The 24689-nt window shown below is 37.1% G+C and overlaps 2 protein-coding genes and 2 non-coding genes across 4 annotated transcripts; 2 read left to right on the top strand and 2 right to left on the bottom strand.

Annotated features, from left to right (window-relative positions):
- Positions 1-2853: 2853 nt before the first annotated feature.
- On the top strand, positions 2854-8921 carry LOC111797519 (fructose-1,6-bisphosphatase, cytosolic). Its single transcript, XM_023680537.1, has 12 exons — positions 2854-3224; positions 4806-4853; positions 4927-5001; positions 5080-5141; positions 5235-5301; positions 5391-5504; positions 6498-6584; positions 6886-6956; positions 7034-7099; positions 8225-8311; positions 8452-8527; positions 8617-8921. The coding sequence occupies exons 1-12, from the start codon at positions 2949-2951 to the stop codon at positions 8737-8739; spliced, it is 1152 nt and encodes a 383-aa protein (XP_023536305.1). The 5' UTR covers positions 2854-2948; the 3' UTR covers positions 8740-8921.
- Positions 8922-21521: 12600 nt separating this feature from the next.
- LOC111797518 (trihelix transcription factor GT-2-like) lies at positions 21522-23356 on the top strand. Its single transcript, XM_023680535.1, has 2 exons — positions 21522-21798; positions 21991-23356. The coding sequence occupies exons 1-2, from the start codon at positions 21542-21544 to the stop codon at positions 23156-23158; spliced, it is 1425 nt and encodes a 474-aa protein (XP_023536303.1). The 5' UTR covers positions 21522-21541; the 3' UTR covers positions 23159-23356.
- Positions 23357-23825: 469 nt separating this feature from the next.
- On the bottom strand, positions 23826-23899 carry TRNAK-CUU. Its single transcript has one exon. It is a non-coding gene; the product is annotated as a tRNA-Lys (tRNA).
- Positions 23900-24404: 505 nt separating this feature from the next.
- Positions 24405-24478, bottom strand: TRNAK-CUU. Its single transcript has one exon. It is a non-coding gene; the product is annotated as a tRNA-Lys (tRNA).
- Between the last annotated feature and the right edge of the window lie 211 nt (positions 24479-24689).

Here is a 24689-nt window from a genome sequence, read left to right as displayed (position 1 = left end):
GACCCCCAAGAGGGGTAGATTGTGAGATCCTATATCGGTTAGAGAGGAGAACGAAACATTCCTTATCAGGGTGTAGAAACCTCTCCCTACCAGACACGTTTTAAAACCATGAGGCTTATGATGATACGTAACGAGCCAAAGTGGACAATATCTATTAGTGGTGGGCTTGGGATGTTACAAATGATATCAAAGCCAGACGTTAAGTGGTGTATCAGCAATGACACTGGCCTCCAAGTCGGTTAGAGAGGAGAAAGAAACATTCCTTATCCGGGTGTAGAAACCTCTTCCTAGCAGACGCGTTTTAATACCATGAGGCTGACGACGATACGTAACGGGCCAAAGTGAACAATATCTGCTAGTGGTGGGCGTGGGCTATTACCATAGTAAGGGTAGGTCTTTCAACCATGTTTAGAAAATATAATCTTATCCAAAATTAAGATAAATTAAAAGGAAAAAAATGTATGCTTTAGATTAATCCTATAACTTTTGAACTTCACATTGAAGATAAGATCAATATCCACCATACATGATTGGTAGAACAGTAACAAATTGGAATTTAGGCTTAAAAATTATTTCTTTTAATTTAACATTTCCTAATGATAAGTATAATTAAAGTCTAACCCATACACTTCTTGTCAAGTGTGGCCCATTGATTGCATTATTAATTCACACTTAGCTATCTCTCTCGAGCACATGTTTCAGTTCAGTTTTAATGGGAAAATAAAACGGAGCATCTAATAATGTATCTTCACAGACCAAAAACTACACAATGGTATGATATTGTCCTCTCGTGGCTTTGCTTTGGACTTCCTCAAAAGGCTTTATACCTTGATTATAAACCCTAATGATGCCCTAAATTAGCCGATGTGAGACTTTCATCCGACACCTCTCCTTAATCGAGGCTCGACTCCTTTTCTTTTGGAGTCTTAGTCTTAGTCATTTTTTACTATGCCTTTGAGGCTCACAATACTTTTGTTCGACATTTGAAGATTCTATTGACATGACTATGATACCATGTTAGATGAACACAACTCTCCACAATGGTATAATATTGTCCACTCTGAGCATAAGCTCTCATAGCTTTACTTTGGGCTTCCCCAAAAGGCCTTATACCAATGGAGATAGTATTCCTTGATTATAAACCCTAATGATGCCCTAAATTAGCCGATGTGAGACTTTCATCCGACACTTCTCCTTAATTGAGGCTCGACTCCTTTTCTTTTGGAGTCTTAGTCTTAGTCATTTTTTACTATGCCTTCAAGGCTCACAATACTTTTGTTCGACATTTGAAGATTCTATTGACATGACTATGATACCATGTTAGATGAACACAACTCTCCACAATGGTATGATATTGTCCACTTTGAGCATAAGCTCTCGTGACTTTGCTTTGGGCTTCCTAAAAAAGTCTCACACCAATGGAGATAGTATTATTTGATTATAAACCCATGATCATTCCCTAAATTAGCCGATGTGGACTTTCATCCAACAGGCTTGACTTGGATTGTGAACTCTATTCAAGTTGTTCGGGTTATCTTTCGTCCAACTCAAAATTTTGAGTTAGTCCAAAAAACTTACCAAACCCAACCAAATTCAACCTAGGTATGCTCTACTTTCGGGAAATTTTGAAATAAAAAATTTAAATAAATATTTTTACATGAATGGAAAAAAACTATTAAATTGATAAATTAACATTTCACAATCTCAAAATATTTTTTTTTTGTTTTTTTTTTTAATTTATTGACATTACCATTTACTTATATTTTTTTTTTTTTTTTCAAGCAATATTCAACCTTTTAATTTTATTAAAATATGAAGAAAAATGTGTAAACATTATTAATCAAAGAATATTTTTTTCAATGCTTGAAATTAACGGTCATCTTGGTTTTTCAAACATCCATAGGCCTAAAAAATAATTTCTTTCAATTATGTCACTAATTTCAAAACCCAAAAAATTAATTCATTTCAAATCGACAAATACGTCAAACGCTAATTAATAATATTAAATAAAATAAATTAATGCATCGTCTAAATCAAAATGTCAAATAAGATACCAATTATCGTCTAAAAAAATTTGATAATAATTTTATTTAAAATAAATAAATAAATATTTTATTACCAATATTCTTGTTGGATGTAAATGTTAACCGGTTAATTTAGGGGATGGTCGAGTTTATAATCAAATAATACACTTTCTATTAGCTTGAGGCCTGTTGGTGAAGCCCAAAGCAAAGTCATGAGAGGTTATGTTGAAAGTGGACAATATCATACCATTGTGGAGAGTCGTGTTCGTCTATTATGGTATTCAAAGTGGACAATATCATACCATTGTGGAGAGTCGTGTTCGTCTATCATAGTATCAGAGCTATGCCCTAAACTTAGTCGTACCAATAGATTGACAAATCCTCGCAAATCCTCAAATGTCAAACAAAGGACTCCAAAAAGAAAAAGGAGTCAAGTCTCCTCGAAGGCAGTAAAAAATGACTAAAACTCCAAAGGAGTCGAGCCTCGATTAAGGGGAGGTGTTGGATGAAAGTGTCCCATATTGGTCAATTTAGGAAATGGTCATGCGTCGGTGTTGGATGAAAGTGTCCCACATTGATAGCCTCGTTCGAGGGGTTGGATAAAAGTGTCCCACATTGGTTAATTTAGAGAATGATCATGGGTTCGACCCTATCATATCATCGTGGGGAGTCGTGTTCGTCTATCAATTATAATTTTTATTAAAAACAACAATTATTTATATGAATCCGACGTGGAAAAGGGAAAAAAATAAAATTAAAAGAAAAAAGGAGAGGAAGGAGGAAGAGGGAGGTTGAAGAAGACGACGAACTTCATTATCTGCAAAATTTGTGTCCATTCCCTTTCTCTGTCTCAAACTCAAAAGCAATCAGCCACCACTCCATTTCTACCCTTTTTCTTCCTCCGCCACGTGTCCCCCCTAACAAATGGTGTTTCTGTATGTATATATATATATACACACACACATACATTGCGGCTTCATCACATCCCTCGAATTTAGCACCTCATCTATATTCCTTCTTCTTGTTCTTCTTTCGATTGCCATGGATCATGCGGCAGATGCTCAGAGGACGGACTTGATGACCATTACTAGGTTCGTCTTGAATGAGCAATCCAAGTACTCTGAATCGCGTGGGGATTTCACGATTTTGCTTAGTCATATTGTTCTTGGCTGCAAGTTCGTCTGCTCTGCTGTTAATAAGGTTGTTCTTCTCCCCTCTTCTGTTTTGCTTGTTTTGGATATTGTTTTTGTTTGCTGTTCATTGCTTTTTTGTTTAGGGATTTGGTGGGATATCATATATGTTCTTGTTTTGCAGTATGATCATTACAATCCTGCTCTTTATATATATATAAGAAAGAATGTTATATTACGAATATGGTGGATACGAACTTATATGTAGCAGCCCAAGCCATTACTAGCATTTAACATGTCTGCTAGGAAGAGAGGATCTCACAATCAACTCGTTCCTTTCTCACAATCCACTCGTTACCTTTTCCCAATCGATGTGGGACCTCCCAATCCACCAGCATCCTTGTTGGCATGTCGCTTCATGTCCACCCTCCTTCGGGGTTAGCCTCTTTGCTGTTGCATCGCTTGGTATCTGGCTCTGTTACCATTTGTAATAGCCTTAAGCCCACCGCTGGCAAATATTGTCCTCTTTGAGCTTTCCTTTTCGGCTTTTCCTTCAAGGGTTTTAAAACGCGTCTGCTAGAGAGAGGTTTCCACACCCTTATAAAGAATGTTTCGTTCTCCTCCCCAACCAATGTGGGATCTCACAATCCACCCCCCTTCGTGGTCCAATGTCCTCACTGGCACTCGTTCCCTTCTCCAATTGATGTAGGACCTCCCAATCCACCCCCTTCGAGGCCCAGCATCCTTGCTAGCACACCACCTCGTGTCCACTCCCCTTCGGAGCTTAGCCTCCTCACTGGCACATTGCCCGTTGTTTGGCTCTGATACCATTTGTACCCGTCCAATCCCACTGCTGGCATATATTGTCCTCTTTAGGCTTCCTCTTATGGTTATTAAAATGCACTTGCTAGGGAGAGGTTTCCACACCCTTACAAAGAACGTTTCATTCTCCTCCCGAACCGATGTAGGATCTTACAATCCACCCCCCTTCGTGGCCTAGTGTCCACACTCACACTCGTTCCCTTCTCCAATTGATGTGGGACCCCCCAACCCACTCCTTCGAGGCCTAGCATCCTTGCTAGCACACCGCCTTGTGTCACCCCCTTCAGAGCTCAGCCTCCTCGCTAGCACATCGCGATGTCTGGCTCTGATTCCATTTGTAACAGCCCAATCCTACCCCTAACAGATATTGTCCTTTATAGGCTTCCCCTCAAGGAATCTAAAACATGTCTGCTAGGAAGAGGTTTCCACACCCTTAAAAAGAACGTTCTCCCCAACCGATATCGGATCTCATAGTAGTACTAGAAATTTTTCTAAGATATATTGAGATGTAAGCGAAAGAAATAGGTGCTAATTCGAGCACAGCTCAAAAGGAAGAAATAAGAAATAAAGGGGTGAGTGTGTGTAGCTAGGAGGAGAGAGAGAGAGAGCAAAAGGATAAGGTCCCAACTTTTTCTTTTTGCTATTACAACATGACAAAGGGTAAGACATGTTTTGTTCAAAGGTTGTCAAAATTATGTTCTACACCTCTCAATTCAACATTCCAAAAAGTACCCTTTTCCCTGAAAAGTTCAAACTGTTCTATATTTGCTTTATGAACCATTCATATGAAATATAGAGTTCATCAGCCATAAAACCTCTCCTTCTGCAGGCAGGTTTAGCCAAACTTATTGGACTTGCTGGAGAGACCAATGTTCAGGTAAGATGGTATTCTTAGATAATCCATTTGTCTGAATTATGTCTGTACATTCAGTCATTTTCTTTGATAATAGGGTGAAGAACAAAAGAAATTGGATGTGCTCTCAAATGAAGTCTTTATCAAGGCTTTGGTCAGCAGTGGTAGAACTGTAAGCTGCTATCTAATTCTACAAATGACAGGACAAGTTTGTGGTGATTTACCTTAACAGCTCACAATTTGGTGGCAGTGTATCCTTGTTTCTGAAGAAGATGAAGAGCCGACATACGTCGAGCCATCTCGCCGTGGAAGGTTTGTTTTCGATTCTTGATGAACTCTGTCAGCTTACTATGATTGTCAGTATCGAATTTTAGTGTTGTTTGGTGGTGTTTTTCAATGGTAAAGGTATTCTGTGGTGTTTGATCCATTGGATGGATCCTCCAACATTGATTGTGGTGTTTCTATTGGAACGGTAATATCCATTTGTGTTCTTCTGAATGAGATATCAAATGTTTTTGTTTGAGTATCTGTCCATTTGAATGTCTAGTTTTTTTCGTGTAGATTTTTGGAATCTATCAGTTGAACGACAGCCATGAACCTAACCTAGAAGATGTCTTGCAACCTGGAAAGAATATGGTTGCAGCAGGCTATTGCTTGTATGGCAGCTCTTGCACGGTATGGACAATCTCACTCTATTGCATTCTGCTGGTTTGTAACCGTCCAAGCTCACCGCTAGTAGATATTGTTCTCTTTAGGCTTTTCTCTCGAGGTTTTAAAACGTGTATGCTAGGGAGAGGTTTCCACACCTTTATAAAGATTGTTTCGTTCTTCCCCAACCGATGTGGGATCTCAGAATCCACCCCCTACAGGGCCTAGCGTCCTCGTTGGCATTCGTTCCTCTCTCCAATTGATGTGAGATCTCAGAATCCACCCCCTACAGGGCCTAGCATCCTCGTTGGCATTCGTTCCTCTCTCCAATTGATGTGAGATCTCACAATTCACCCCCCTTTAGGACCCAACGTCCTTGCTGGCACACCACCCGGTGTCTAGCTCTGATACCGTTTGTAACAGTTCAAGCCCATTGCTAGTAGATATTGTCCTCTTTAGGCTTTCCCTTCTCGGCTTCCCCTCAAGGTTTTAAAACGCGTATGCTACGGAGATGTTTCTATACCCTTATAAAGAACGTTTCGTTCTCCTTCCCAACCGACGTGGGATCTTACAATACACACCCTTTAAGGTCAAGCGTTCTCGTTGTACTCGTTCCTTTCTCCAATCGATGTGAAATCTCACAATCCAACCCCTTTTAGGACCCGACGTCCTCACTGACACACCGTCTGGTGTCTAGCTCTGATACCATTTGTAACAGCCCAAGCCCACCACTAGTAGATATTGTCCTCTTTGAGTTTTCCCTTCTGGGCTTCTCCTCAAAGTTTTAAAACGCGTCTACTAGGGAGAGGTTTCCACACCCTTATAAAGAATGTTTCGTTTTCCTCTCCAACTGATATGGGATCTCAGAATCCACCCCCTTCAAGGCCTAGCGTCCTCGCTTGCACTCGTTCTAGTTATTATCAATAGAAGTCCTCGAGTCATGTAGAACTATATTTTCTTTTCTTAATTGTAAATCAAGTCTTAAGTTGATTGAATGCTAATACTCTTTTGTTTTTGCAGCTTGTTTTAAGTACTGGGACTGGTGTTAATGGATTCACTCTTGACCCTTCTCTTGGAGAGTTCATCTTAACTCACCCAGACCTTAAGGTGAAGAATTTCTTGCTTATGTTTCTCCTCTCTTCTCTTTGAGAGGCTAAAACTTAGAACAGCGCCTTTACTTTGCAAATAATGTTACTGGGAGATCCCATATCGGTTGGAAAGGAGAACGAAACATTCTTTATAAGGGTGTGGAAACCTCTCCCTAGCAGACAAGTTTTAAAAACCTTGAGGGGTATCTGCTAGCGGTGGACTTGAGCTATTACAGTTACGGGGTTGTTACTATTTTAAGAGATGTTTTGCTACTTTTGATCGTCCTGTATTTGATTCGATTCGTTTCTTCTGTTACCAGATTCCAAAGAAAGGAAAAATCTATTCAGTGAATGAAGGAAACGCAAAGAATTGGGACGGTCCAACCGCAAAGTACGTTGCGTCGTTTTGAATTCTGTTCGAGTTTGAGTTATAAGTCACATGAACTCCTAACTCCTTTTCTCTTTTAGGTATGTAGAGAAGTGCAAGTTTCCTACAGACGGATCATCCCCCAAGTCTTTGAGATATGTTGGAAGGTAGCCTTAAAATGTTTGAAACCTTTGATTTTAAAAATGTGTGTGTGAAATCTCACCTCGGTTGGAGAAGAGAACGAAACACTCCTTACAAAGGTGTGGAAACCTCTCCTTAGCAAACGCGTTTTAAAAACCTTGAGGGAAAGCCCGAAAGGGAAAGCCCAAAGAGGACAATATCTACTTGTGGTGGGCTTGGGCTATTACAAATGGTATCAGGGCTAGACACCGGGCGGTGTGCCAGCGAGGATGCTCGGCTCCCCAAGAGGGGTAGATTGTGAAATCTCACATCGGTTGGAGAGGAGAACGAAACACTCCTTATAAGGGTGTGGAAACCTCTCCTTAGCAGACGCGTTTTAAAAACCTTGAGGGGAAAGCCCGAAAGAGAAAGTCCAAAGAGGACAATATCTACTGGTGGTGGGCTTGGGCTATTACAAATGGGATCAGAGCTTGACACTAGGCGGTGTGCCAGCGAGGACGGTCGGTGACACAATCGCACTTTTGAAGGCAGCGGACTAGCGACTGTGCGGCACTCACTTTCCAACGACAAGTGAGCTAAGCCAATTTGTTCTTGCGTCGCCTACGGCCAAGCGACGTATGATCGAGCCTCTAGCCTCGGTTTTAAAAGAAGGTTTTAGAAAACGAGGAGAGCATGACCGTGACACTCGGCTCCCCAAGAGGAGTAGATTGTGAAATCTCACATCGGTTGAAGAGGAGAACGAAACACTCCTTACAAGGGCGTGGAAACCTCTCCTTAGCAGACACGTTTTAAAAACCTTGAGGGGAAGCCCGAAAGAGAAAGTCCAAAGAGAACAATATCTACTGGTGGTGGGATTGGGCTATTACAAATGGTGTCAGAGCCAGACACCGGACGGTGTGCTAACAAGGACGCTCGGCTCCCCAAGAGGGGTGGATTGTGAAATCTCACATCGGTTGGAGAGGAGAACGAAACACTCCTTACAAGGGTGTGGAAACCTCTCCTTAGCAAACGCGTTTTAAAAACCTTAAGGGGAAGCTCGAAAAAGAAAATCTAAAGAGGATAATATCTGCTAACTGTGGGCTCGAACTTGAAATGTTAGGATAGGCTAATGTAGCTTGGAAGTTCTGATGGTATAAGACTTTTATTAACAGCATGGTAGCTGATGTCCATCGTACATTGCTTTATGGTGGTATATTTTTGTACCCTGGTGACAAGAAGAGCCCCAATGGCAAATTGCGGTACGTTTTCCCGATCCCTTTTTGAGAAATTATTCGAGGAGGCCGTCACAATGTGGCTGTTTATACATCGAATGGTTAATAAGAGCGTGACGGTCCTAGTATGGCATTATGGAATGATATGTTTTTTGTCTCGATACCAGTGTGTTGTACGAGGTTTTTCCGATGGCATTCTTGATAGAGGAGGCAGGAGGTCAAGCGTTCACCGGAAAAATAAGGGTAGTGTACCGCCATTGTAACGAGACGTAAAGAACCTCGAGAGTTCGTTTGAATTCGATCGATTAAGATAAATGTTCTATGATTTGCAGGCACTTGATTTGGTTCCAAAGAAGATACATGAGAGATCTCCCATATTTCTTGGTAGCTATGATGATGTTGAAGAGATCAAAGCTTTGTATGCTGCTGCTGAGAATGGAGGAATGAATGAATGAATGAATGAATAGCTTCAAAATTTACCACTTCTAGTTGATGTTGGCTTCATTGCATTTGTGGCCATACAATTCTAATGTCTTGTTCATTCTTCTTACTTCTTTAATGTTAATGAATGCATAAAATGTGGACATGAGAACGATTTCGTTCGCTTCAATTATCTTCAAGTTGTTCGGGACGGTAAGGAATTTTTCGTGGAACTGAAGGGAGTTGTAAAAAAGAAGGAACGAAAAAGAGGATTAGTTTACATGTAAGCTAAGTGTTACAGTCGTACATTTTCGATCGTGGTGTCATGATTTTAACACGTTCATGACAAACTTGAAGGGCAACTCAAGTCACATTTTTAGGTTTCTCTTGTCTTTGTAGGTTCGTTGGATCTTAGGTGAGGTTCTCTTTCGTCGATCGAACACAACTCATGCAAAAACTAATTGCCTCGTTACTCTAAGCCAAGTTTTCACGTTTGACCTTGCCTCTATGCTAGACCAAGGTCCTTTGAATGTAATGTCGCATCTCATCTTGTTTCGATTCCCCATAATACAACTCATGCTTTGTGATGTCATTTCAAGTCCTGGGATGTCAACAACCTTTGCTGCTCGCTTGGGCACACTTGTCGAGAATCGACCCATGAGTCAATTTTATCATTGGGATACATTGGACATCCATCAATCCGGGTATTATCGTGGCATGAATTATCTTGTGTCCATGTTGAGTTATTTCCAAATTATGCTCGAGAGAACAACCACATATACTACTAACCTTCAATTCAAGGGTAAGGGTGCAATGTCATCACATCCCTTCATTCAATACAGTTCTCGGAAAACCTATTCTAAAGAAACATGCTCATCTTGCTAAGCTCGCCCACATCATGACACACATACGTGTTATAAGGTAGCTCACTTAAGGCCACAAAAGGCGAGGTGTGGTGGAGAATTGACAACATGTCTCCCCTTATTGTACATTTTGAGGCATTTTTTGAAGTAGACACGATTTTGATGAAAGGTTACGGCCTCGTGGAGTGTACATGAGGTGTCCAATTGACCCCAAATTTGGCAATCTTTCATATAGATAAAGTTAACTCCAACGTCACATGCCAGAACCTCGACTTTTAAGGTTATGGCTCCGAGCCTTATCCTAACCCTCTTTGAGCCTGTCTCTTACACTCTTGTCGTTATCGATCCGTCCAATCATGCCTATGCCCCAACTTGACTTTAATGCACATTATTCTTGTTATGTTGGATGATCCATTGTCCTTGATCAATCATGACACTTATTTACCTCGAACCTCATGTAACCAAAAGTGCCATTTTCATGTCGCCACCTTGTTTTTCGACACGTATTCTTGTATTCTTAGTATGATTGTCTCATTAAACATAAGAAGAAAAGCCTCTTCACATTGTTATTTATTTTAATTTGAAAAGGATTTCAAAAGATTTGAGAGAACATAGGATGCAAATTCTTATCATTGGAATGGGCCGAAGTATTGTAAGCCCATGTTCAACAGGCCCAAATGCTTTGACTTCGACTTTTAAAAAGTCAATTTAAACCGACTCGTACTAACGAAGAACACTTTCATTACGAAAAAAACTCGTTCATAATCTTTGTTCTCGTTCCATACATCTTTTTAAAAGATATTACTAGAACAATTAGAATTAGTACACAAACTTTTATTTTTTTCATTTACGAGAATAACGACCGTTTTAAATAACGAGCACTCGTTCAAAAAAGTCATCCATGTTCGTTGTCCCGTTCCAAATGACCTCTCGGTATGATAATATTAAATGACGTAAGTACGTAGTTACCATCCACTTTTTCTTGTCTCTATATTTTTTAAAAATAAAAAATAAATAAAATAAATATTTTAATTGAAATTTTATAATGTTAAATTCTTATTGTTTTTTATAAAGAAATGTTCTTTAGCATCTTTGTACCACATTTTTCGAACCAATCGAAATTTCGGATTAGTTAGATCGGTGACTTGAACACATTTAAAACCCAACTCAATCCAACCCAACAAAAGCTTTCTGTTGTCGAGTTGGGTCGAGTTAATTTGATTGGTATTGTAACCCTATTTTCGGATTAGTCGGGTTGACCCAACAAAAAATATATATCAACCCCTGAAAGTTTTTCGATTTTCTAAAAATTCAACTCAACCAAAAAAAAATCCAACTTAATCAAACTCTTATAACTTGGATTGGTGACTTGAACACGTTTAAAACCCAACTCAATCCAACCCAACAAAAGCGTCTATTGTCGAGTTGGGTCGAGTTAATTGGATTGGTATTATAACCCTATTTTCGGATTAGTCGGGTTGACCCAACAAAAAATATATATCAACCCTTGAAAGTTTTTCGATTTTTTAAAAATTCAACTCAACCAGAAAAAAAAAATCCAATTTAATCAAACTCTTATAGCTTGGATTGGTGACTTGAACACGTTTAAAACCCAACTCAATCCAACCCAACAAAAGCGTCTATTGTCGAATTGGGTTGAGTTAATTGGATTGGTATTATAACCCTATTTTCGGATTAGTCGGGTTGACCCAACAAAAAATATATATCAACCCTTGAAAGTTTTTCGATTTTTTAAAAATTCAACTCAACCAGAAAAAAAAAATCCAATTTAATCAAACTCTTATAGCTTGGATTGGTGACTTGAACACGTTTAAAACCCAACTCAATCCAACCCAACAAAAGCGTCTATTGTCGAATTGGGTTGAGTTAATTGGATTGGTATTGTAATCCTATTTTCGGATTAGTCGGGTTGACCCAACAAAAAAAATATATCAATCTCGTGAAAATTTTTCGATTTTCTAAAAATCCAACTCAATCAAACTTTTATAGCTTGGATTGGATAGTCCGAATTGATCGAGTTTTCGAGTCATATGAACACGTTTTAACGTAAATATTTATTCACGTTAAATTTGTGCAATATGATTAATTGACGTGACAAAATTAGTTTTATTATGGTTTGGGTGTAAAGCAAAAAAGAGATAAATAAAGGAGAAATAATTAGGTGATGTTTACGTAAAGATAAAAGAAAAGAAAAAAAAAAAAAAAAAAAAAAAAAAAAAGCTATTTTTATTTTATTTTTATTTTTATTTTTATTCACATGGATGACACATTTCTGTTGCGTGCACTCACATGCAACTCTTTATTTATTTATTTATTATATATATTTTTTAATGTAATTGTTTTTATTTCCAAATTGGGACCCACCATGTTCATAATTATCCTTGTTGTTGCCACGTATTACTTGCCAGCTGGATTTGTTTAGAAATACTAATTGTAAATTTTTATAAATAGCAAGGATTGAATTGTAAAATTTTTAAATTACAGGGGGCAAGTTGCAATAAATATATATATCGAGAACTAAATTGAAATTTTCTAAAGCACCCGTCTAAGTTGCAGCTGTAATGACTCGATCAAGATCTAAATTTTGTATGTACCGTAGAGAGGAATATACTTTTGATCAATGTCTGAGTAATCTAGCTTAAACTTACTCTTATAGGTCTTGATGATTCTCAACGAGCCAATACCTAAGGAAAATGAACTAGTCAAACTACAGACCAGAGACGTTTATGGAGAGTTTAACGAAGGAATATATGGCCAAGAACGATGCTATAATACAGAGTCACCAAAGATATTTACAAAACCTAGAAGTTTAATTGGGCTAATTAGCTACCGAGTTAAGAAATAAATCTCGTGGAAAGGTGCCCGGCACTGAAATGCCAAACAGAGAGTGCAATAGAAATGGGAAGTGGGAAAGAAATATCCAACAACGGGAGGTGAAATTAAAGAAAACAACAAAAGAGACGGATGATATACAATAGAGAGAATAAAAATGGTCAACAGAAGTAGAAGAGTAAAAATTATGCCGAAGCAAAACCATCCCTGAAAAACACAAGTACCGGTGGAGAAGTGAGCAGAATGTATACCCCGACCCTCATTTCCCACAGAGAATAAAAAGAAAGGAGAACACCCATTTTGAGAAGTTCACGGATATTTTTAATGAAATTCATATAAACATACCACTCGTGAAAACCTTAAAACAAATGTCCAATTATGTCAAATTCTTGAAGGATAATCTCACCGCTCGAACAAAATTTGAAGAATTTAAGGTNCTGAAAGTTTTTCGATTTTCTAAAAATTCAACTCAACCAAAAAAAAATCCAACTTAATCAAACTCTTATAACTTGGATTGGTGACTTGAACACGTTTAAAACCCAACTCAATCCAACCCAACAAAAGCGTCTATTGTCGAGTTGGGTCGAGTTAATTGGATTGGTATTATAACCCTATTTTCGGATTAGTCGGGTTGACCCAACAAAAAATATATATCAACCCTTGAAAGTTTTTCGATTTTTTAAAAATTCAACTCAACCAGAAAAAAAAAATCCAATTTAATCAAACTCTTATAGCTTGGATTGGTGACTTGAACACGTTTAAAACCCAACTCAATCCAACCCAACAAAAGCGTCTATTGTCGAATTGGGTTGAGTTAATTGGATTGGTATTGTAATCCTATTTTCGGATTAGTCGGGTTGACCCAACAAAAAAAATATATCAATCTCGTGAAAATTTTTCGATTTTCTAAAAATCCAACTCAATCAAACTTTTATAGCTTGGATTGGATAGTCCGAATTGATCGAGTTTTCGAGTCATATGAACACGTTTTAACGTAAATATTTATTCACGTTAAATTTGTGCAATATGATTAATTGACGTGACAAAATTAGTTTTATTATGGTTTGGGTGTAAAGCAAAAAAGAGATAAATAAAGGAGAAATAATTAGGTGATGTTTACGTAAAGATAAAAGAAAAGAAAAAAAAAAAAAAAAAAAAAAAAAAAAAGCTATTTTTATTTTATTTTTATTTTTATTTTTATTCACATGGATGACACATTTCTGTTGCGTGCACTCACATGCAACTCTTTATTTATTTATTTATTATATATATTTTTTAATGTAATTGTTTTTATTTCCAAATTGGGACCCACCATGTTCATAATTATCCTTGTTGTTGCCACGTATTACTTGCCAGCTGGATTTGTTTAGAAATACTAATTGTAAATTTTTATAAATAGCAAGGATTGAATTGTAAAATTTTTAAATTACAGGGGGCAAGTTGCAATAAATATATATATCGAGAACTAAATTGAAATTTTCTAAAGCACCCGTCTAAGTTGCAGCTGTAATGACTCGATCAAGATCTAAATTTTGTATGTACCGTAGAGAGGAATATACTTTTGATCAATGTCTGAGTAATCTAGCTTAAACTTACTCTTATAGGTCTTGATGATTCTCAACGAGCCAATACCTAAGGAAAATGAACTAGTCAAACTACAGACCAGAGACGTTTATGGAGAGTTTAACGAAGGAATATATGGCCAAGAACGATGCTATAATACAGAGTCACCAAAGATATTTACAAAACCTAGAAGTTTAATTGGGCTAATTAGCTACCGAGTTAAGAAATAAATCTCGTGGAAAGGTGCCCGGCACTGAAATGCCAAACAGAGAGTGCAATAGAAATGGGAAGTGGGAAAGAAATATCCAACAACGGGAGGTGAAATTAAAGAAAACAACAAAAGAGACGGATGATATACAATAGAGAGAATAAAAATGGTCAACAGAAGTAGAAGAGTAAAAATTATGCCGAAGCAAAACCATCCCTGAAAAACACAAGTACCGGTGGAGAAGTGAGCAGAATGTATACCCCGACCCTCATTTCCCACAGAGAATAAAAAGAAAGGAGAACACCCATTTTGAGAAGTTCACGGATATTTTTAATGAAATTCATATAAACATACCACTCGTGAAAACCTTAAAACAAATGTCCAATTATGTCAAATTCTTGAAGGATAATCTCACCGCTCGAACAAAATTTGAAGAATTTAAGGTGGTAGCGTTGAATGAAGAGTGTGCAATATTGAAAAACAAGATCCTACTAAAGGAGAAAGACCCTGGCTCGTTTACAATTCCAGTATCACTTGGAGTGAAAAAGTTGAGTAAAAAGTTATGTGATTTGGGATCAAACGTTAATATAATGTCGCTATCTATTTACAAAAAGTTAGGCATTGGTGAAGCTAGGCCAACTACAGTCACCCTTTAACTAGCAAACCGATCTTTCACTCGTCCGGAGGGCAAAATAAAAAATATCTTAATTCAAGTAGAGAAATTCATATTTCTAGCAGATTTTTATCATTTTAGAATATGAAGCGGACTATGATGTACCAATTATCTAAGGGAGAACCGGAAGAACATTGGTAGATGTCCAGGAGGGAACTATAATGAATGATCAACAAATAGAATTCAATGTCAATGATAGTCTGAAGTATCCGAGAGAGAGAAGAATGTTCAACAATTTATGAATTCACACAGATATTTAGAAACAACGCCTAAAAGAAGACAACAACAAGAATAATTGCACTCGATATTTACGTAATTATTTACCATAAATAAGGTCGGGTCATTTTGCACCAAAGGTAGAAATATTTCTTTGAGATTTGATGTAGATTAGAAGAAAAAAATGATAATAGAGATGACATCAAATAAGGAAAGGAAAAGAAAGTGTAACACCCCGAGCCCAACAGGTATAAACTCACACTTCTATATAATAAGCTTCCTCTTAAATTTTATTGGAGATTTTAGAGCGTGATTTTCAAACCGGTATAGAAGGAAAAAATGCTCCGAACACCTCAAGGAAAAATATGAAATCCGTCATGCCTTTGTATTTTAGCTCTGCTCCTTCTCGCCACGTTAGGGGCCTCTTCCTAGCTGTTTCTTCTCTTCCTTCGACGGGCAGGATCGAATGAGCTTGATGGGGTATGCTTTTTAAACTAAACAACGTTTGATTCGTTCATTTGTTTTCTTTTCATTTGATGCTAAGGAACAAAACTAATCTCGTGCATTAAGTTCAAGAATACATTTATTTGCTAATATGATGGCTAGTCATAGCTTAGTAAAGATTTTAAGTGGGTTCGCTAGGAATATGCTATGTATGAATAATATTTTATATTTCATAGGAGATCCTCATCCTTTATTTATAGTTCTCGCATTAACCGGTTTGAAATTCAAGGGCAAGGTGTTGGTCTCGATCTTGCTTGGTGGTGCCATTCTCAATGATTATTGACTTAACATGAGCACTATAATCAATGATTGTTCTTTTAATCTTTGATTAGCCGCCTATGATCGATATGAACACTATTATAAAACAGGTTTAGAAACCTTCTTAAAGATCAGATTCATGAGAATTACTTATGCTATGGGGTATTAGTGAGCCCAACTCAGAGAAAACCTTTAACCCTTGCGCTTCTTGGTTCGTACGCTTGAGATAACCTTTATTTCTACATGAATGCATGGTTTGTTTTAATTCACTATCTTGATCAATTCTTGATGTTCAATATATCATCGTGTGGGTCAGTTATTCCATCTTAACGATCAGGTTAGTGCACTCTCTAGAAAATACTAAGGAGTGTGAAGTTCTCGCTTAGTAGCTCCCGTGTATGTGGCTTGATCTACCTCAACTCTCCTAAATTTTCCTATCCATAAACTTAAGAATTGTAAGTAAATTTATGACTCAGAATCATTTTCATATACACGCCTAGTCACTTGGTATTCATAATAAACCTTGATTTCTTATAAAGGATCTTTACGGGTAGTTTCATCTTTTTCTTTAGAGTTTATACCTGTTATATTCCCCTCGTGATATCTCGCATACTTACCCTTAAGGTCGTAAATGAGTCTCATATAAAATTTCTTAATACATGGGGTCCTTTAGAATCTTGAAACCTATCAAAATTCTTATAGGGGTATTTTGGTCATTTACTATCCTTAAATCTCGGTTTACATGCCTTACATATTCCAACGGCCTTGAAATTTTACATAATTCCTTTAAACCATGGAGAGGTCAATTGAACCACAAGCCACTGATGTATAGAAACATTTTGTTTTTAATTCAAATGTTTATTTAGTCTTTCATCGTGTCGTTTTAAAAATGATTTCAAACACGTAAGTCCATGTCAGTGTTTTAAGATGAAGTTTATGTTTTACGAAAGAGTTTAAACGCGTATTTCAGCATAGAAATGATTACGTTATAATGACGGTGACGACTCTAGGTAAGTAGAAATTTAGGGTCGTTACAGAAAAACTGTGTGAGTTGTTATGCAGTGTTGACGTTTCAAACGTCAGAAACTAAACTATATACTTAGTTACATATTAAACCATGGTTAGATATGTAGGGTTTAGATTGAGAAAATGATATAAATAATTGTAAATATATGTTTGTGGGCAATGAATCTGATTCCAGCCAACAGAATGTTACGTAGCTGCAAAGCAATTACAAAGGAGACAGACATAAAACAAAGGCAGTTAAATCAAAGCCTTGTCTTTCCATTCAAGCAATCTTTTATTTCCTCTTCACACACTAATTGTGTTTAATTAACTAATTACGTCTTTCCCCGTCATCCAATTCTCGACTATTTAAGTTGAATTAGTTTGAACGGTTCAGTACGAAATGGTAGACCGGTCTAATTGGATCGGTTTGGACCAAAGTTAATGCTATGAATTACATCAGATGGGGTGACTTCTCTATGATTGAGATTACTGGTATAAGGTTCAAATATGAAACGATTACTGGGTTGCACCTCACCTAGACATGTATATGACTCAAAAGAAGCTCGAGATGAGTTAGATAAGCTTGGTTGAGCTATATTATTTAAGATAGAAATATAACCCTATGAATAAGACAAGCTTAAATAAGCGGAACTAATTGAACCCAACTTAAAGAGTAAATAGTGTATTACCTGTTGAACACAACTCTACGTGGGAAACACTCGCACTCTTTATTAACACCAATCGAGAAGAGATTACAAGGTACGGTGGTGGAGGGATATTTATATTAGAGCCTACACAATCTAGATCTGAATCTTCTTCCTAAAATATCTCGTTTATTCTAAAATACCTAAATCATTTTGCTAAAATAAATATAGAATGAGCTAATACAATTACTGGGTTTGACTCGGTTGGACTAGTGATGATATTTTAACATTATCACCGTAAGAATATCGATCGACTATAAAGAAAGAAGTAGCGGTCTTAAACTTATGAAGTTAGTCATAATCTATGAACTCGAAGAACGTAGAGCTAAAATTTATAAATGATAGTTTCACGAAGAAAAAAAAACTCCATTATGTATATATATATATATATATTAAAGGGAGAGGGGCGGAGAATTCCCGACTCCAGCCCCATTTAGCTAACGAGAAAGAAATCTCTCCTTATTTCTTATTTCCCGTTTAAACATGGGTTCCCTCTTTATATTCTCATTCTCGTTTCTAATTTAAACACAAGTTCCTTATCCTGAATCGAAATTCAGTCTTGCGTGTTAAATAAACATCTCTAGTTAAACTAAACTTATACCGGAACCATAAAACATGCTTTACGTATAAATTTTTTCGAATAAAATTAGTGAAGTACGAAAAATTCGAACCTTCAACCTTTATAGAAAGAATACATCTCAAAATGTCGTTAATATTTTACATATATAATTACTTATTATAATATGGTGTCACCTTCTTGTACATTATAAATATTAATATGATTATTAGTAGTAATAAATTCAAGCCAACTATGTTGTTATTCCCTTCAATTATTGTCATATTGATTATTTTATTTCCTTATTTTTATTTGGTCTCAATTATTAACCTCGTTGTCTCAAAATTAAACAATTTTTTTTCTAACTAATTTCATAAAAATATTACCTTTCATCATTAAAGTCCACTTCTAACCACGTAGTGGGTCCCCTCCCTTTTAAAATGGCTCGTACACGCACGACTTCTAATTCTTTTAAACCTTTCTTAATCATCATATCCTTAAGATCGCTCTCATTTAGATGTGACTTCGATTCATTCATGTACTCCTCATTTATTTGAATGTCGCATGCCCATTAGCTTCCGCCTTGATTCATCCCCCAAACTATATCTTACTGAGAGAGGTATCGCTCTAACACTATTTGTAACGACCCATGTCTAGAATTTGGATCAGGATTCAGAATCTAAATTTAGTACCTGTGTGCTTCGACATTCTCTTGTGCAACATGGTCAGGTTATTTACTCATCGCTTCTAAGAGTGAATACTATCCTCCCAGATTAACATAGGTCCTTTCAGAATGTTTTGTCATCACTCACATGCATTCCAAGAAAATTTCAAGAGTTCACCTAACATAGAATTAGTTCAAGTAAAAATCGGATCGAAATAAGATTTTCGGGATAAGGAATAAACAAACCATGGATAAATCCAAGNCCCAAAAGGGAAAGCCCAAAGAGGACAATATCTGCTGCCCCCGATTATTTCTTGGTCGTGAATATCTGAATAGGACGAATCGCCCCGTGATTTGCTTCGGAACAAGACAATTAGAATTAGGCTCGTTGAAATGGAAGGTGTAAAACAAAAAAAACCTCGTAATTAAAATAAATAAAGTGATGAAAAGTCATGCAATACATATTTAATCAATTAAAACTAAAAAAAGGAGAAATTAATTGCCAATGGCCATTATTATGGTAGGTCACAATCTTACCTAAATTGGTCGCTATTTAAATTTAATTTCATAAATAGATGAAAAAAAATAATTAAATTAATTTTTATTATTTCTTTAAATTATAATTTTAAAATAATATATATTAGTAAAATTAATGAAGGGCATTTTTGGAAGGAGGATGGAAATGATTGGAAGCTTTGAATATTGGAGGGCAGTGAAAAAGTAGGGAANGAAAGGGGGTGGATTGTGATGTCCCACATCGATTGGAGGAAGGAAAGAGTGTCAACGAGGACGCTGGGCCCCGAAGGGGGTGGATTGTGATGTCCCACATTGGTTGGGGAGGAGAACAAACCACCATTTGTAAGGGTGTGGAAACCTTCCCCTAGCAGACGCGTTTTAAAGCTTTGAGGGGAACCCAAAAGGGAAAGCCCAAAGAGGACAATATCTGCTGCCCCCGATTATTTCTTGGTCGTGAATATCTGAATAGGACGAATCGCCCCGTGATTTGCTTCGGAACAAGACAATTAGAATTAGGCTCGTTGAAATGGAAGGTGTAAAACAAAAAAAACCTCGTAATTAAAATAAATAAAGTGATGAAAAGTCATGCAATACATATTTAATCAATTAAAACTAAAAAAAGGAGAAATTAATTGCCAATGGCCATTATTATGGTAGGTCACAATCTTACCTAAATTGGTCGCTATTTAAATTTAATTTCATAAATAGATGAAAAAAAATAATTAAATTAATTTTTATTATTTCTTTAAATTATAATTTTAAAATAATATATATTAGTAAAATTAATGAAGGGCATTTTTGGAAGGAGGATGGAAATGATTGGAAGCTTTGAATATTGGAGGGCAGTGAAAAAGTAGGGAAAGGATGAAAGTGGTAAAAAAACAAAAAGTGAGGGGCAATTTGGTAATTTGGGTTCAAGTGTTGCCAAACTTACCCAAAGGTATCCAAAACCCACCTCCATAAAGCAAAGCTGACCTACAATGCTCCAACTTGTTTTCTTATCCCATACCACTTTCAATTTCCAACTAATTTTTTCCTTTTTTTTAAAAAAAAATTAATTAATTAATTACTCGATATTAATATGAAAATCTAACACGTTTCTTAATTAAACAGTTACAATGTTCGATGGATATCTTATAAGAGTATAGATCTGATGTAGGGTGTTTAAGTGACCCAAGAACTCATCAATCTGAACTACTCAATTTAAACCATAAAAGTTGGGTTGAATTAGAATTTTCTCTGCTGGTCGTGTTGGGGTTAATTTTTTTTTTGGTATAAATATGTGGGTCAGCATTTTTTTGACCAACCAGTTTACTTTTAAGATTATTACGAAGATTAAGAATATTTGACGTTTGTAACCGTGGTAGTTGATGTGTTATATCTTGTGAATGTTTGATGTTAGAACAACTCGACAATTCAATCCAACACAACTTCGAAAATAGAAGGTTGGGTTGGGTCGGGTTGCGAACACTGTTTGAGTTACTCAAGTCACTAACCCAATCAATCAAAAATTGGGTTAGGTTGGGTTGGTTCGGGTCAAGTTGTGAACACTATTCGAGTTACTAAAGTCATCAACCTAATCAACCTGAAATTGGGTTGGGTTGGTTCGGGTAAGGTTGTGAACACTATTCGAGTTACTCAAGTCACCAACCTAATCAACCCGAAATTGGGTTGGGTTGGTTCGGGTCAAGTTGTGAACACTATTCGAGTTACTCAAGTCACTAATCCAACCAGCCCAAAATTGGGTTGGGTTGGTTCAGGCCGGGTTGTAAACACTATTTGAGTTACTCAAGTCACCAATCTAATCAACCCGAAATTTCGAGTTGATCTAAAAGATTTTTCCAATCTAACCCAACTCAACTGATATACAGGCACATCTGATGGACTAAAATAAGGTTTAAATAGGAAATGAATAAACTATATATATATTTTAAGGAAAGCTTGAAAGCCAAGTGGGTCTAATGATTGGGTTTGTGCAAACCCTCCCCATAAAAGGGAAAAGAAGACTTAAGATTCTATAACTTAATTAAGCATATAAATTAAAGAAAATAAATAATTAATAATAAAATACTTTAAATTTTTTTTTTATTTATAAAATATTAAATTTTTTTTTTACAAAAAAAGGGAGGGGGCCATGATCATGACAGGCATATCCCACCAAGGATTAATTTTTTTTAATTATATATATATAAAAAAAAAATCACCTTATGTATAAAACTCCCTCACATTCATCCAATAACTAGAGGCTCCCATGGAAGTGGACTCCGGCGAGGCGGTGGTGGCGGCGGCGGCGGACGAGGCGGTGGAGACCCACGAAGAAGTTAGCGGTGGCGGTGGCGGTGGCGGCGGCGGAGGATCGAATTCGGGTGAAGAAGAAAAGGGGTTGTCTTTTGGTGGGAACCGATGGCCTAGACAAGAGACTTTGGCTTTGTTGAAGATAAGATCCGATATGGGCGTAGCTTTTAGAGATGCTACTCATAAAGCTCCATTATGGGATGAAGTTTCAAGGTTTTTTCTCAATTCATATTCTTTTTCTTGGCAAGTTCATATCAAATTTGAAAAATTTAATCAATTTGATCTTATTTAGCATGTTGTAACATGGGTTTGTCTGTTTTTCTCTCTCTTCTAATGCAAAAGCTTAGAACTTTATCTCTATTTTTCTCTCTCTTCTTTAGATCTTTGAATTGGTTGAGATTTCAGGAAGCTAAGGGAGCTTGGATTCAATAGAACTCCAAAGAAATGCAAAGAGAAATTTGAGAATGTTTATAAGTATCACAAGAGAACCAAAGAAGCTCGAGGTGGGAAATCCAATAATAGCAAAAAGATTTATAGGTTTTCTGATGAATTGGAGGCTTTTAATCACATTTCATTTCAATCTCACCACCGGCAAGTGGCGGCGACACCGTCGCATTACGATCAACCGGGGAAAATAACCACCGATACTATTATATCGACGATGAACAATTCATTACCACCAAAACCCTCAAACCCTCTTTCCAATTTCCCAAACATGGCGCTTAACGTGATGTTTTCGAGCTCGACGTCGTCGTCAACCGCATCGGAGGAAGATCCGTTCCGAAGTAGAAGGAGGAGGAGGAAGAAGAGAAAATGGAGTGATTTCTTCTTGAGGTTAACAAAGGAGGTAATAGAGAAGCAAGAAGGGCTTCAATTAAAATTCTTAGAAGCCTTGGAGAGAATAGAGAATCAAAGAAAATTAAGAGATGAAGCATGGAGAATCAAAGAAATGAAAAGGGTTAATCAAGAACATGAAGTTTTAGTTCAAGAGATGTCGATAGCCGCCGCGAAAGACGCCGCGGTCGTTGCATTGTTACAGAAGATATCTCCATTCCCATCTCCGCCACCGCCACCACCACCGCCACCATCGACTCGTCCTCAAGACGGGGAGATAAGGCCGTCGAGATGGCCAAAGGAAGAAATTGAAGCATTGATAAGGGTTAGAACAAGAATGGAAATGAAGTATGAAGAGAATGGTGCAAAAGGGTTAGTGTGGGAAGAGATATCAACAGCCATGAGAGGGTTTGGATACAATAGAAGCTCAAAGAGATGCAAAGAGAAATGGGAGAACATAAACAAATACTTCAAAAAGGTGAAAGATAGCAACAAGAAGAGGCCAGAAGATGCCAAGACATGTCCTTACTATCACCAATTGGATGCTATCTATAAAGAGAAGGAAAAAGGCATGAGCTTTGATATCAATAGCCAAATGGAGCCATTGATGGTTGAGCCAGAGCAACAATGGCCGCCACCATTTCAGGTCAATCAAATCATGGGGAATCAAGAGGAAGAAGAAGAAGAAGAAGAAGAAAGTAGTAGCACAGAAGGGTTGCAATCTTCAATAAGCATATGATATCCATTACATAGCTGAAAAGGGGTAAAAGTTTGGCACAAAAAGCAAGCAACTTTGCAATACATGTGCTAAAGAGCACTAGAATTTGTATGATAATTAATTGTTGTTGTTTATAGTGGGATTAATTGAATTTCCCTTTTTTCTTCTTATTATCGTAATCAAGCTTAAATTATTGTCAAACTTTGTTCTATGAATTATTGTTGTGCATGTTTTAAAAGTTTGATAGAATTAGCTTACACATTTATTTTCATGTGTAATCTTGATGGTAGCTAATTCTATCAAGATTACACATGGCCTATGTAGCAATCAGTGTCGGGTCATTTCGGATGGTCCTTGCTCTAAAAAAAATTGAAAAAATGTTATGTTGAGAAGTGGAGAGTTAGACTCCACGGTAAAAGAAGTCCCTTACTTTCTTTTATTCTACTTGAATAGTTCGAAACCCATCAAAGAATAGACGGCTCTTGAGTTGGACATGCTCGGACGCATCATGTTCGACATGATATACGTTAGTCCCTTACTTTCTTTTATTCTACTTGAATAGTTCGAAACCCATCAAAGAATAGACGGCTCTTTGAATAGACGGCTCTTTGTGGAGACTAGAGGTCTTCTAAGACACTCTTGTATGAGTGAGGCATCGCTCACATAGACTATTTGAACAATCATGGCACGCTAGAAGGAGGGGTCAAACCTTCGATCTTGTGGTTAAGAGCCACACGCTCTAACCAACTGAGCTATTCCAGCATTTTTATGACAACTTGTGCCTAGGATTTATATAACAATTTGGCACTTAATAGCTCTCGCCTTCCCCTATGGCATGGTTATATTACTTACTCCTCATTTCTAAGAGTGAAGACTATCCACACAAACCAATATGAGTCTCCTTGCTTCTAAGAGNATCACTATGTGAATCTTTTAGCCAGAGTTCTCCTTGCAACTTCTCTCTATCCTTCTCTTTGTGTTCATCTAGATCGAGCGTGTGCGTTGTTGTGCGATCCTAACAACTGGTATCGATCCTAACAANATCAAAGAATAGACGGCTCTTGAGTTGGACATGCTCGGACGCATCATGTTCGACATGATATACGTTAGTCCCTTACTTTCTTTTATTCTACTTGAATAGTTCGAAACCCATCAAAGAATAGACGGCTCTTTGAATAGACGGCTCTTTGTGGAGACTAGAGGTCTTCTAAGACACTCTTGTATGAGTGAGGCATCGCTCACATAGACTATTTGAACAATCATGGCACGCTAGAAGGAGGGGTCAAACCTTCGATCTTGTGGTTAAGAGCCACACGCTCTAACCAACTGAGCTATTCCAGCATTTTTATGACAACTTGTGCCTAGGATTTATATAACAATTTGGCACTTAATAGCTCTCGCCTTCCCCTATGGCATGGTTATATTACTTACTCCTCATTTCTAAGAGTGAAGACTATCCACACAAACCAATATGAGTCTCCTTGCTTCTAAGAGTGAAGACTATCTCCACAGACCATACCTACATTGAGTAATAGAAAAGAAAGGTGTACCT

This window comes from Cucurbita pepo, chromosome LG06 (assembly GCF_002806865.2).
Source record: "Cucurbita pepo subsp. pepo cultivar mu-cu-16 chromosome LG06, ASM280686v2, whole genome shotgun sequence".
In the NCBI taxonomy this organism is placed as follows: Eukaryota; Viridiplantae; Streptophyta; class Magnoliopsida; order Cucurbitales; family Cucurbitaceae; genus Cucurbita; species Cucurbita pepo.
This window is presented reverse-complemented; position numbering and strand designations above follow the sequence as displayed.

Coding starts and splice junctions, on each gene's coding strand:
- LOC111797519 (XM_023680537.1), top strand. CDS start 2,949: ATGGTGTTTCTGTATGTATATATATATATACACACACACATACATTGC. Junction 5,142..5,234: donor GAGCCATCTCGCCGTGGAAG/GTTTGTTTTCGA, acceptor TCAATGGTAAAG/GTATTCTGTGGTGTTTGATC. Junction 5,302..5,390: donor GTGGTGTTTCTATTGGAACG/GTAATATCCATT, acceptor TTTTTCGTGTAG/ATTTTTGGAATCTATCAGTT.
- LOC111797518 (XM_023680535.1), top strand. CDS start 21,542: ATGGAAGTGGACTCCGGCGAGGCGGTGGTGGCGGCGGCGGCGGACGAG. Junction 21,799..21,990: donor TTATGGGATGAAGTTTCAAG/GTTTTTTCTCAA, acceptor TTGAGATTTCAG/GAAGCTAAGGGAGCTTGGAT.